The following is a 15,357-nucleotide window of genomic DNA, read 5'->3' on the forward strand; positions in this document are numbered from 1 at the left end:
GAAAACAGCGATAGTACCTGAATTAATTAATTTATGCCACATAGAATGGGTCCCCCACATGAGGGCAGCCATTTTTAAAATAGGTTTTGTACTGAAACTCTCATACATTGGGGGTAGTAGGTGTCAGTGTAATGATTGTTTCATAAATGGCTGTTTGATCATTTAAAGTCAAGATTAAATAGAAATGGGACTTTATCTTGATGATCCATGTCCTGGTTCATATTAAATACAATTCATTGTCTGTCATTTAAAATAAAATTGTTTTTAGTAATCTTTAAACAAATTGTAGTGATACTATCATCTTGTAAAGCTGTGCGTGATAAAAGCTGTTGGCCATGGAAAATATTATAAAGAAACACTGCATAATATTTTTTATCTTAAAATGATCGTCTGTAACCGCTTATCCAGTTCAGGGTCATGGTGGGTCCGGAGCCTACCTGGAATCATTGGGCGCAAGGCAGGAACACACACTGGAGGGGGCGCCAATCCTTCACAGGGCGACGCATACTCATACCTATGGACACTTTTGAGTCGCCACTATGTCGTCACTATGGACACCTACCAACATATGTTTTTGGACCGTGGGAGGAAACCCACACAGACACGGGGAGAACACACAAAACTACTCACAGACAGTCACCTGGAACAGGACTTGAACCCACAACCTCCAGTTCCTTGGAGCTGTGTGACTGCTGCACTACCTGCTGCGCCACAGCTTCAAAATTTTTATGATGCTCCACTGACCTGTAATAGGGACCTGTAACTGCACTTTGTAACTTTTGGAGGAGGGCAGAAAAAAAAACACCCCTTGGGAGTGTCTTATATCACATTATAAGTTCCTGTCCCATCCGCCATACACATTAATCAGTGACAACACCGAACTAATTCACAATTAATACAGTGATGGCTTTTAGACATGCATAAGGTCATGTCGGCCCACATTTCTTCCCACCAAATAAGGCCGTTTCACTCTGATATACTTCAATAAAATGAGTTGAGATTTGTTCCATGCTAACTTTAATAGAAAACCTAGGGTAAACATGCAAGCATTAATTGACAAATACATTCACAAGCAAGTACTTTTCTACTTTGACTCAGGTAGATATATGTTGAACACTTCAAGTAAATGAATGATGTGTCTTTAATGTGTGACTGTGTGTGTCTCACAGGTGCAGAACACAGGTGAGGATGTTGACAAGACGTACCTGGCTCCTCCTCAGCCTGTGAAACAGTTCCTCATTTCTCCCCCTGCGTCTCCGCCCGTGGGATGGAGTCAAGGAGAGGATGCTACACCCGTCATCAACTATGACCTGCTGTGTGCTGTCGCCAAACTGGGGCCAGGTACTTAATTAGAAACTTCTAACTACAATCCCAGAGGATGCTTCAGCTATCTAAGCCAGGGAGTCCTCAATTGGCCTTACATTCTGGATGGGTAGGATGGCTAGAGGCACGGTGCGTGATCAGGAGTGATTCACTGATGGATGCTGTTGGTGACGAATAGTAATTGGGGAGAATGTCTGGGTAAAATTTGTAAATAAACATATATGCAACAGAATGGCGCCACTAGTGACAACTGCCCTTTCTGTTCTGCTCACTGTCTGGACATGGCAATAGGATGAAGACAGGAAAAAATGACTCCTTAGACAACATCAGACCAAATGTTCCTGTGCCTGGGTTGGCTAGAGTTTTGTTGAAGCTCAATCTTTATGTACTGTGGATTGCCAAGAGCTAAAATGAGCTTTCAAAGTGTGTTTCAGATACAGAGTCTAAAAGATTTGAATGGCTGCAGCTCCCCCTACTGACTGAATCTGAAAGGATGCCCTCATGATCTGAGCTTTTGTCACCTTTCAGCTGACCTGTCTTATTGTCTCTGTGGCAACACTGATTCAGTTGTCCATGTTTGCATGTCTGCATGTTTTTCCACAGGGGCCACACCTTCATTGGGCAACAACTTCAAGAGCTTAATAAAAATACAGTATCTGTAGCCTGTCCATTGTTGCTTTTCAATAGCCATCAGGAAATAAGCTCATAGGCCATTGTTTGAAGCAAATAAAAGAGGGTTTTCTGGATTGTTCAGTATGCCCTGTATGCCTTACTTCATTCAAGCTGCCACTTTTTGTACTCTGCTGAGTCATTGCCAAGACATCTGCTCAGAGGGCATTAATAAGCATCATTTTTTCTGATTTTTTTCTGATCTGATTTTCACTTGTTGTTTAAGTAAACCTCAACAACATCACAACTTGCAGCTGATGTCCAAAGGAAAACATGTATTTGAATTTTTGTTGGCTTTTAGTTAGGGCGGCACGGTGGCGCAGCAGGTAGTGTCGCAGTCATACAGCTCCAGGGACCAGGAGGTTGTGGGTTCGATTCCTGCTCTGGGTGACTGTCTGTGAGGAGTTTGGTGTGTTGTCTGCATGAACTGGATAAGCGGTTACATGAATGAATGGTTTTTAGTTTATCGTTTGAACACTGCACCTGTCCTTCACACTATGCGAAGTGGTTATGACGAATGGCCCAGTAGAAATGCTCCAAAATAACCTGGAATTAAATATTTTTACATTGGCTTCAATTCAAAGTTAAGAAAGTTTTTTTCCTTCTTAAATAAGTTACTGTTTTGGAGATTTTTTACATAGGACAGCAATTAAACAGACAACCCCATTTTCAGAAAGGCTCTGACATTTTGTAAATTGCAGTAAAAACTAAATCTGTGATGTGTTAATAACCTTCAAGCTTTATTGAACTAACTTAAGATTTCCAATGTATTCACTGACCATCTTGGTTGTATTTTGTAAATATGGGCTTATGTTGAATTTGACACTTGCAAAATAAGAGTGCAGTTCTAATATATATATATATATAACGTTAAATATATTCATATATATATATATATATATATATATATTCATTAAATATACATGAACAATTATATAGAGTAATATTGTATACTTTGTTACCTAGTGATCAGATTAATTCCAGTCAAATAGGACACAGCCATTAGAATTTCGTAGCAGGTGAAATACTGATTTGGGATTCAGATAAAAGCAGGGTTGGTCACCTGAGATCAGAAGAATTCAGCTGATCACCTCGGTGACTTCTGTACAGATTAGTTGTAGGCTTTAATGGGGATTCAAGTGTAACTTGAGTTAAAGTCTCAGGCAGGTTAAAGGAATTCTCCCTCATGTAGTTCCATAAACTCATACTGCTGCATAAAGTACCATACAGCCACATGCATACTGGACTTTTTGGATCCATTTGTGAATATGTTTATGAATATATTTAACGTTATCTGTCATTTATGGATCACTATGGGTATATGGGACTTTAAGTTCCAGTATCATGGATTAAACATGAATGGACCTTTCTGGCTCCACACACTCTCACTGGTCCATACTGAGCTAAATACCTAGACTGCTCCGACCTAATCCAAAAACGTCCCATGTTGATCTAAAATAACTCACGCTGACCCGTGCACCTCCGTTAATCCATGCACCCTTACAAATGCATGCAGATCAGTATAGTCATGTGTGTTGTGCTGGCACGACAATTAAACACTGTGTCGATTCACTGTCCATTCTGTAAGACACACCTAGCTCGTTGACCCACGTTAGATATAGCTGTAAGAACAGAAGCCGTAGCTCATCTGTTCCTGCACAGTTTGTGTTTGTCGTCCTCTAGGACGCTGTTGGCTGGATGTTTTTGGCTGAGGGACTATTCTCAGTGCAGAACTGACACTGAGGACTTTAAAAACTCCAGTAGAACTGCTGTACCTGATCCACTCGTACCAGCACAACACACGTTAACACATCATCACGTCAGTGTCACTCCAGCATCCACTCTGTGATGGTCCTGTGGGGGTCCTGACCATTGAAGAGCAGGGTGAAATCGGGGTAAGAAAGTGAGTTATGGTCTAACTGTAGAACTACAAAGTGCTCCTGTATGGTCAATGGAGCTAATAAAATGGACAATGAGTGTAGCTTTTCACTGAAAATCAGCAAGTCATGTCATCCTCAATAACTTTAGACCAATCTCTAAGCTACCTTTCTTGTCAAAAGTCTTGGAGAAGGTTGTTTTTCATCAATTTTCTTCTTTTTTAGACAAACATAATATCTTAGACGCATTTCAGTCAGGTTTTAGAGCACACCACAGTACTGAGTCTGCCCTTCTTAAAGTATTAAATGACATACTCCTAGCAGTTGATTCAGGAAAGTGTGTTGTTTTAATTCTCCTGGACCTAAGTGCAGCCTTTGACACAGTTGACCACACCATCCTGTTAGATCGCTTGTTGTCTGACGTTGGCATCCAGGATCTTGCGTTGAAGTGGTTTGCTTCCTACTTAGAAAATCGAACTTTTTCTGTAAATATAGGACAGTCTTCCTCTTCCTCTCCTGCATCTCTTACTTGTGGTGTACCTCAGGGCTCTATCTTGGGACCCATCCTCTTTTCTCTGTACATGCTCCCTCTGGGGTCAATCTTTCAAAAATATAATGTTTCATATCATTGTTATGCCGATGACACACAGCTTTATCTTCCGCTGAAATCAGGAGAGAATTGTTCACTAAAACTCATGTTGGATTGTTTGAGGGACGTGGAGTGCTGGATGTCTAAAAACTTTCTCAAACTGAACCAAGACAAGACAGATGTGATCATTTTCGGAAATTCCCACTTGACCCCCACCATGGCCAATGAACTGGGGCATCTGTCATGTAATGTACACAGCCAAGTAAAAAACCTTACGTTTGAAAAGCAAATAAGCACTGTTGTGAGAGGTAGTTTCTTTCAACTCCGTCATATAGCTAAACTTAAGAGAATCCTGTCTTTTAAAAACCTGGAAAAAGTTATACATGCTTTTATCTCCTCCCGTAACGATTATTGTAATTCTCTGTACCTGGGTATATCTCAATCGAGCCTGTCACGATTGCCACTGGTCCAAAATGCAGCTGCAAGGCTGCAAAATCGTTGCACTGGCTACCAGTGAAATACCGAGTTGAATTTAAAATCTTACTGTTTGTTTTCAAAGTTCTCCATGGCCTGGCTCCGAAATATATTTCGGATCTTCTTTGCTTTCGATCTACCTCACGTGCCCTACGTTCCTCTGACAAATTGCTTTTAGACACCCCTCGCTCTCGGTTGAAGTTCAAAGGAGATCGGGCTTTTGCTGCAGCCGCTCCAAGACTTTGGAACAGTCTCCCACTCTTTATAAAACAATCCCCTACAGTAGTAACTTTTAAGTCCAATTTAAAAACATATTTATTTTCTCTGGCCTTTGGGTCCTTTTAAATTACTTTAGCCATTTGTCTCTGCCTTGGTTTATGTTGTCTTGTTATCTGTATTTTTCTCCACAACCTTTTATTGTTGGATTTTTTTATTTGTTTTATTTCTTTTACATGTATGTTTTATAATTTTATCTGGTTTGTTTTGTTAGTTGATTTTTATTGTGCAGCACTTTGGCTGACATTCACTGTCTTTTTAAATGTGCTATATAAATAAACTTGACTTGACTTGACATGTCATCTGAACAAATCCTCAGCAAACGACTGACTGACCAGCAGCTGGTTGACACGACTCTGTTTGGGATTATATTACAGCACTAATTCTCTCTTTTCTCTTTTCCTCTGCAGGGGAGAAGTATGAGCTGCACGCGGGTACAGAGTCCACGCCCAGCGTAGTAGTGCACGTGTGCGAGAGCGAGACCGAGGAGGAAGAAGAGGCCCGGCCCAAGATGAAGATCGTACAGACCAGACGTCCTGAGAGCCCTCCAAAAGTCTTCAACTAAACCCTCCTCCTCTGCACTCTCTCACACTGCACGAGTCCTCTGTCTCAACCTGTCTCTCTCTCACACATTCGCTGTGGGGAAGGAGACGACCCTTCATTTCAGCTCTAATTAAAAAAATATATCAAATAAAAATTGATTAGGCCAGACACTGAGGGGAGGGGCTTGTTTCGGTTGCCTCAGTGATGGATGGTTGGATGGATTAATAGATGGACAGAGTTGGGCTGGACTGGAGGAAAAGCAAGCGACACACTGACACATAACTGTCCCACGGAGCAGACAGGGTGGCGTTTTATTTGAGAAGGGTAGGGGGGTGGGGTGGGGGTCCAAAAACCCCTCCCATGCCCTTTAATCCAAGCACTTTTTCACTCACTCATAGAGTTAGTCACACTAGTGTAGCAATAGGTGCTGTAGTAATATATCTATCTGTAGTAGTAGAAGTAGTGGTTTGTTGCTGTCATTAACTGACAAATCTAAAATGCTTTAAAAAAGGGAAGTAAAAGATTTATTTTTCATGTTTGTTTAATTATTTTAACATATCACACAATGCATTGGGTTTGAACACCACATGATCCTGGTGTGTGTGATGTGCAGAAGAATGTACTGAGTGTTTAAAAAACAAACAAACAAAAAAACACTTTGTGGTGTTACAAAGAGGTTAGAATTTTTCTTTCTTTTCTTCTTTCTTTTTTTTAACTTCAATTAGTTGTTTAACATGTTTGGTTACTCAACTAGATGTGTGTAGTTGTGATAATTACTATTATTAATATTAATATAATTGTTACCATGTATTTGATACCACACATTTTTTGCATGCTTACTGGTGTCATTCATCTGGAGCAAAGCGTGTTTTATACTGGACAAAGATGGAGAGAAACTAAATGTGTTTTTGACACATATCCCACATAGGAGGCTGTACATTGATGGGAAGATTTGTATGTGTACATATATATTGCGGTTTGAGAGGTGATCATAAAGGGAAAAAATAGGGGAAAATAATACTTATTTAATGGTTTATTTTGTTTTGATTTTAAGTTTGTGTTCCATCCTCAACACTGTGCTTTTTTTAGTCCATTTCCGGTCCCAGGGATCTCTGAATTTTTGCATGAGCCTGGCACCTATATTAAGTGATAAATCAAAAGATTGGCCAAAACACTCTGAAACGATCTAGAATCCTAAGTTCATTCCAAGGGGCCTTTGTGATATGTATTAGATTGCAGTAAACACTGAATTGCACATGGGCAGTTGATATCATTACTGTGATTTCAGACCCTTTAGAAGCTTGTCTGACTTTTACAAAATGAAGCTGATGTGTGAAATCTGCTGCGAAATACTCATGTAAAAGATTTCTGTGATTTATCCCCCCCCAAGTTGCTTGGCCCTTGATTAAATCTCTCAGTTTCCCTATTGACAGAATGTCATTTCTGAACATCGACAGAATTTAAGCCTTGTATGAGGGTTTTTTTTTCTGTTTTTTTTTGCATTCAACATGCAGTTTTGAAACAAAAACAAATTAGGGTTTGGACATGGAAGCCCACTTTCATGCAGGGTGAAATTGTGACCTTGTGAACCGTGTTTTGGCCGATATTGCTTTCCTGCTTTTACGTCAAAACAGTGAACCTGAGCCTTTGTGGGGAAGCCAGACATTAAAAGAAATAAAAGGGCACTGCAGTTCAAAAAAAGTGGACTGTAGTGGACTGGCAATCACAAAGGGCTCACTTCATGAAAGCACTTTATTACTGCTGTAATTGTATCTTTCAGCTACCACTGCTGAGCTGTATACCCTTCTTTGCTTTGTCTGCTTCTGTGTCATTTCATTCTGTTTTATCTAACTCTGTTTTGTCCGAGCACCAAAAGTGCTGGATTTGTGTTTTTATTTTATTATCATTTTTTTAACCTAAATTTGACATACTGGGGTATAAAAAGCACCTGGGTAGCCTTCTCACCAGCAGAAAACTAGATTTTGTGCATTGCACCAATTGTCATTGCTGTTTTTCTCTGCTGTTTTGTCTAAAGGAGCTTTAGTGTGTGAAGAGAGAGAAAAAAGTAGATTAATTTGTGTGCGTGTGTGTGTGTGTGTGTGTGTTAGGCTGGCTGTTTGCTTCTTGTGCATGTACACCATTAAAAAGGGTAAGAATTTGAATGATATAGCAAACATCAATCACTGTTTATGTATCAGATGCTCCACTGACAGTGAAGATGATAAGGATGATGTTATTCTGGTGTTTTTTACAGTTTTGCTCTGTCCGATTGTTCACATTTCTGTAATTTAAACAAGGAAGTGTGTTAACTTTGTTTGTATTGTGACGGAAGCAAAGAAATTTGATTTTTTTTCCATTTCTTCTACAAAAGGAAGGTTCTGACACTGGTGTTATAGTTTTCTGTTGGCATTTAAATATCGTCTTGTGTAGTTAGTAATTAAAGAAGAAGAAAACAAAAAGTAGCAATGAAGCAATAATTCCCTGTGTATACCTGCGTCTCTCTCTCTCTCCTATAGATGTTTATTTGACGAGTTGTATATTTAACTGTCGACCTGCTTATGTTTGTGTAGGTATGACTCATTTGTTTCACATAGATATATAAATACATATAAATAATAACAATAATTCCTAAAAAACAAACAAAAAAGTCTTTTGTGTTTTTTTATGCCTTTCAACAGCAAATGTACACAAGCGCAAGCCCAATAACAAGCATTATTCTCTGATTGTTTGATTAAAGGGGACATATTACACCCCTTGTCCACAAGTTAACACAGTACCCTGGGGTCTTAATGATATGTCTGTGTCTTGCTTTGGTCAAAATAGCACAAAGACCCAACATTACAACACCTCTCTCTACACTGTTTAAACAAGCCTGTTGAGGATTACCAGTTTCAACGCCTGTCCCTTTAAATAGAATATGACATTGAGTCACTGCTTATATCCCTTCAGGTGTGCAGCAATAAGTATCTGTTTTTTTACCATTTTTGTTCAGCATTCTTCCTTCTCAGTTCTTGTTTTTGCTATTTTGTTTGTTGTAGATATTTTTAACTCATCTTTGTGCTCTCACATATACATAGCTCCTGCACTGTGAGTACTGAGTACTAGAAGTACTCAGATTCTAAAGTCTTCAAACTTGATGTCTAAATCAAGAATCAAAAGGGGAATTCATTGTAAAAAGATTGTATTCTAAGTAAATTTTTACATGGAATATATTATTTTATTCCAAGAGATGTTTGAGAGGTGTGTTAAAGGGTATATATATATATATATATATATATATATATATGGGTGGGACAATGAAACTGAAACACCTGGTTTTAGACCACAATAATTTATTAGTATGGTGTAGGGCCTCCTTTTGCAGCCAATACAGTGTCAATGCATCTTGGGAATGACAAATACAAGCCCTGCACAGTGGTCAGAGGGATTTTAAGCCATTCTTCTTACGGGATAGTGGCCAGGTCACTACATGATGCTGGTGGAGGAACACGTTTCCTGACTCGCTCCTCCAAAACACCCCAAAGTGGCTCAATAATATTTAGATCTGGTGACTGTGCAGGCCATGGGAGATGTTCAACTTCTCTTTCATGTTCATCAAACCAATCTTTCACCAGTCTTGTGTGTATTGGTGTATTGTCGTCCTGATACACGGCATCGCCTTCAGGATACAATGTTTGAACCATTGGATGCACATGGTCTTACTGGTGCAATGTGCAATTAATGAAGATTGGCCACCAGGCTGCTCCAATTTAGCCATGAAACCTCCCACACTACAATGACAAGTGTTTCAGTTTCATTGTCCAACCCCTGTATATATATATATATATATATATATATATATATATATATGGCCTGTTTAACACACCTCTCATACAATCACAATTTTAATGCTCCTAGCGTCAGAGCAATGGAAAATGCTTCTGTAGAATTCCTGCAAAGACAACAGTGACTGGCAGGAATACTCACACTTACAATACCTCATATCTGGATCTATTATTGTAGAAAACATCTCAGAGTCAAAACTACTGACAGATATATACTGACATCTGTGTAAACTATTTTAATATTTATTATTAGTGACATTAGCCTTTTAGCTCTTAGCTTGAGTGTACAACAAAAGAAGCTAATTTCACACATCACACAGACACGTGATGTTTTGGTGGATTGGATAAATTTGGACAAGGGGAAATTGGTACTTTTTGACTAAATTGTTACTGTAAAGGCTCTAATGTTTTTAGTGTTGATTAGCTACACTTTTCAGGCCAGGTTTCCTACTTGGTTCACAGCTTTAATTTACCTCCCAGCTAATAAAACAGACCATGAATGAACAGTTATCCAGGGCAGTGCTTTACAACACAGGGCAGACACACACACCGTATTAACACTCAGAGAAAGGTAACTTTAAGCATCAAATGAAACCTGGAAATCCCTCAGTGCATCAACGACCCATTTTGGGCTGAATAGAGGCACTGGTTTGTTTCAGGTGGTAAAATGATCTGTGTGTGAGCCAGGACTACCCTGCCCTTTCTCTGCACACTATTTTTTTCAGGTTTATCTAATTCTTCCTCATACCACAGGGTACAAACATGGTATAGAAGCAAATATGATTCATGGTGAACAGACTTTTTAGTCATTCAGAGTGATTTGATGTGAAATGGTTCAATGAAAGTTTAAAAACATCTGACCGCTTTCAGATGTGGCAAAGAAAAGCAGGCCATGTCTACAAAATAAATATAGCATGTATTCTCCAAAACCACAAGTGAATAGGATTTTATTTGTAATTATGATTTAAAATAGTAGTTAATTAATTTAAAGAAAGACCTCAGTTTAGGGACAAAGCTGCCTCAAAATTCCCAGTATATTATTTTCCATTTTGGATTTTAGGCATTCTTTGTGCTATGAGGCAGTGTATAATGAACATTTCATGTGCTAACTTTCTGTGAGGAACTTTTTTTTTTTGAGGCCTTAAACACTTCATATGTCTGGTTCCATTCACCAGCATTGGGCAAGAGATTATACCTTATGTTTTCACTGATTTACTGCTTTTGGAATAATGGGGAGAAGAAGGTAAACTAATTTTCAATAAATAACCTCAACCTCCCTCCCGCTCTCTCTCGCTCTTGCTCTATCTCTCTTCTCCCTCCACCATTGTGTTGTAGAACAATGACAAACTTCCTCCTTTTTCAAGTTAACCTCTTGTTCATCCAGGTGATCCCAGGTGAATCACATTATGTAGTTGATTGACACAACAGCACAGGGCAGCCAGAAAGTGCCAGGAATTGGATTAAAACGGTCATGTTCAGGAAGCTGGTGTGATTTAGGAAGAAAATGAGGGATGTTTTTAGAGGCAGATAAAGGTTTAGCACAGTCATGGTGTAAATTGCAATAAGAGGGGATTCTCCTTTGAGACTCACAGTAACAGCAGAGTGAAATTCACACTTCAGCAGAGAACGGGACTACACACTGTGCACAGAACAGCAAATGTGTGATTCAAAATGCGTTAAACCCATTAAACCCATCCCATGAGCAAATAATATTGACAAGATTTAGTGTATATTGCTTTAAAGCAACTATTTAGCCAAAGGTTTATAAGTTCCTCTCACATTTCACCTCAAATCTGAAATGAAGGTCATTAATAGTTATTGAGGCATTTCTGTGTGAATCTGATGACATTCAGCTAGCATTAATCAGTAACTAGTAGTACAAGACACAAATTAACTATAGATGTGAAAATATGGAGGTACAGTTTTACCCATTTCTTTAGGCCAAAATTAGGTGGTTTTAACTTAGTTTCAGCTCAGGTTTAGCTCAAAATAGTTTAAGATATCTACATAATATATTTGTTTTATTTAATTAAAATATGTTTATTAAAAGCTCTCTAGTGGTACAGTGGTCTAAGCATTGGTCATATCATTGGGAGATTGCCAGTTCCATCCCAGGTTATGCCTCAGCCATCTGAGGCCAGAGGTCTAAGAGAGTGCGGTCTCAGTCTCTGTCTGGGTGGGTGTGATGGCCCCTATTCTTCACCCATCATACATTCACAGTATGCCACAGTATGGCCACAGTATGCCTAGCCAGCAAATGCCAAGGAAGTATTTGCATGCCCTCACCTTCCCAGGCTGGTGGTATTTGTGTGCAAATGGTGGAGTCCTAGCTACCAGTGTGAAAATTGTGATGATTAATGATTAGTGGGAGAAAAATGCATTAAAAAGGTCTGTAATATCTTATTGTACACCTAGTGGCAAGACAAAAGCACCATGAAGTATGCTGAATGTTTGAAACCTACACATGCACTAATAGGGCCTTTCAGCAGAGAATCCTCTCTGACAATGCAGGTTTATTTATCTACGTCATTAATTGTCCAAAATAATCTAAATTCTAAGCCATTAATCGTTTGAATAAATCAATCAGATTGCATGACGCAGGTGTTGTGGGTGTGCTGTATTGTTGGGATTAGAGCTGTATGAACTGGATTGAGGCAGATTGAACCGCTTCTCTTTTCACCCGTTTCTGAAAGCTGAGCCGGACCTGTGAGAGAAAAGCTCTGCTTATGTAACAGTAGAAGCCAATAACAGTTTTCTAGAGGGGAGAACAAAAGAGCAAACACACACACAGTCATCATCTACTGGTAGATATAGAGCAAGAAAAGGCCAGTGATTTTGGGAAGTGAGGGCTTGTTTTTGTTGCTGGTGTTTTTTTTATACTTAAGAAGCCAGTAATATTATTATGCCACCTATTACAAATATACCTCCCGAGTTCTATCCACATTCCAATTCCTTACTATGATCTAAAGATCTTATATATTAGATTTGTAGTAGTTACTGAAGATACAGTAGATTAGTAAATAATTTATTCTTATTGTATCATATGTAGCACATTTTAAATAATATATAGTACTTTGTACAATCAGTCAAGGGCGTAGAATTAGCATGGATGGAGGTAACCACCAATATCCCCACCAATATCCAGCATTTACTGAATTGTCCTAACCAATAATTTGATCCCCTCCACAAAAAAACCCCAAAAAACTTTATCTATCTCCCCGTAACACATTCCTACCTCCCCGTAACACATATGACCAGTCTGATTGGTTGTGCCTTTCCCAGCTGTCACATGAGACTCATGTAGTTATATTTGGTTGTTAGCAGTGCCAAAATAGGAAGAAAAATTTTCCAGTTATAAGTGAGCAATACTGTGCAAGTAATTGGTCCCCACCAATGTCAAGAGCAAATCTGTACCATTGCAATCAATTAATCTTATCTATTATTAACTATTGTGTAACTACTATGATTCATCAAAATCAAATCCAAATTTATTTATATAGCACTTTTTACAATTGACGTCACAAATCAGCTTTATAGTTAGTATCAGAACAGGTAAGGGGCTCCGTCCTCCGATGATCAACCTACTGATAGAAATTAATACCAGGCGATTAATCACCAGGCGAGTCAGTCATTATGCTATAGTGTACCTATTACAGTACTGATGTAAGTGTAATGAAATTAATGGTGATTAATGCAAAAATAATAATGATGATAGTGGCATCAATCTGAAGCGTTGGCAAGTTCGTTGTTACTAAATCTACAATGAATTATTCAGTAGCTAGTATAATGTTTCAGTATCTACCATGAATTATTAACAACTCTGAATTCTTTTTTCTATTATTATAATTATTATTAACTTATAATATTAACTTTCTACTTATTTATTTAGCAGATACTTACTTATGTATCTGCTAAGAAGTATATATTATTCATTCATTCATTCATTCATTCATTCATTATCTGTAACTGCTTATCCAGTTCAGGGTCGCGGTGGGTTCGATTCCCGCTCCGGGAATCTGTGTCTGTGAGGAGTTGGTGTGTTCTCCCCGTGTCTGAGTGGGTTTCCTCCGGGCACTCCGGTTTCCTCCCGCAGTCCAAAAAACACAGGTTGCTAGGTGGATTGTTGACTCAAAAGTGTCAGTAGGTGTGAATGTGTGAGTGTGTGTGTTGCCCTGTGAAGGACTTGCGCCCCCTCCAGGGTGTATTCCCACCTTGCGCCCAATGATTCCAGGTAAGCTCTGGACCCACCGCGACCCTGAAGTATATATTAATTGCTTTGAATTATTCAGTGCTATACTGATTAATTCTGAATTATTAAGTAGCTACCCTGAAGCTACTATCTACTATGAAGACATATTTGTTCGGTGGTTTTGAGAATGGGAAATTGAAGTGTGGGTCCACACAATAAATCTTAGCATTTAAGTGCATATTTGTTATGTAAAACCTAAAATAAACAACAACATATGTATAGGGCATATAAACATGAGAATTGATTTACAGCTTTACATGTTGTACATTTAATGCAGAACTTCTTTGGTTTGTCACAGCAGAGCTGCATGTGTGTGTTGAGTGAAAAGAAATATGGCCTGCTTTGTAGGAAATTGTGGACACAAGATACAGTAAACTATGTGTAACACACACTCAGTGGTGCAGCTCCATTTCTGTTTTTTTGTTTGTTTGTTTTTCATGGCATAAATTATAAAGAAAAGATTTCCAATATGTTCACTGAACAAATTAATTGCTTTTTACAAATGCAGGGTGAGTCAAAAGTCACAGAACTTTTTTTTTATCTAAATACCCCTGTAAGTAATGGGATGGCCTATCTTTAAAAAAGAAGAAGGAGAAACACCTTTTTTGATCCCATTGTGGAAATTATTTCTCTGCATTTGACCCATCCATGGTAGTGAACACACAAACACACCCTACTGAGTAATTGTTCACACACACTTGCGCAAGGCTTTGAACCTCCCATTTCCTCTTTCTCCAGCGAAACAGCTATGGGTTTGGGGAACATGATTGGTTGTTGTCATGCTTGCTTCCTCACTGCTACAAACTTTGAAGTTCACCTGCTTCCACACAGATACGGCCCCACTGTGACTGGCTTGAAACACGGCCGGCGTGTAGCCTCGAGCCTCCCATTTCCTTCTTCTCCGGCTAAACAGTTACCAGGCCCCCAGGATTTGCCTTCTAAGTGTGCCACAGGAAGTAGGCGAAAGCCCTACGAGTAGATCATTTGAGAGTTACTTTCCATTCACTCCCATTCATTTCAGAGTGTTTTAGAACCAATAACTAGGTTTTTCCGAACTGTTTCCAAATATGAGGCTCCCCTCACCTTATCCTATCATCCCAACCCCTCCCTCTGTGGCTGCACTGCTCCCAGCCTCTAACTCGACAGCTTGTGTACTTTGGGGACCTTCATCCCAACCCCTTCACTTTAAGGCCGTGCCATACCCAGCCTCTAACATTCCAGCTCACACTTTGTCTTTTCAGGTGCTGCTGTGGACCCTCCCCCTGACCCTGCCCCACTGCTGCTGCACAGCTCCCATCCCTCCAGCATTCCAGCGCATGCTCTCTTTTCAGTTGATGTTGTGGACCGTCATCCCAATGCTCATGCTCTCTCTAATCCCCCCCCCCCCCCATGTGGACTTTCATCCCAATTTCCTCCCCTTTGCAGTCTTACCTCTTCCTTTAAAGCCCATCCTCTCTCATGCTGCAGACCTTCGTCCCGACCCCTTGCTTTGTGTCTGCACTGTCACCTGCCTCCCACTTTGCAGCTTGTACT

The 15,357-nt window shown here is 39.4% G+C and overlaps 1 protein-coding gene across 2 annotated transcripts in view; it reads left to right on the forward strand.

Moving 5' to 3' along the window:
- The window catches only part of rcan3 (regulator of calcineurin 3), a 53,806-nt gene extending 45,424 nt beyond the window's left edge, over positions 1 to 8,382 (forward strand). For both annotated transcript variants that reach the window (XM_066672101.1, XM_066672111.1), the window contains 2 exons: positions 1,170 to 1,341; positions 5,619 to 8,382. In XM_066672101.1, the coding sequence (XP_066528198.1) occupies positions 1,170 to 1,341; positions 5,619 to 5,773 (327 nt within the window). In that variant the 3' untranslated portion in view covers positions 5,774 to 8,382. The remainder of the gene's footprint in view (positions 1 to 1,169; positions 1,342 to 5,618) is intronic.
- Positions 8,383 to 15,357: the final 6,975 nt, after the last annotated feature.

Source organism: Hoplias malabaricus, chromosome 1, assembly GCF_029633855.1.
Source record: "Hoplias malabaricus isolate fHopMal1 chromosome 1, fHopMal1.hap1, whole genome shotgun sequence".
NCBI classification, from domain to species: Eukaryota; Metazoa; Chordata; class Actinopteri; order Characiformes; family Erythrinidae; genus Hoplias; species Hoplias malabaricus.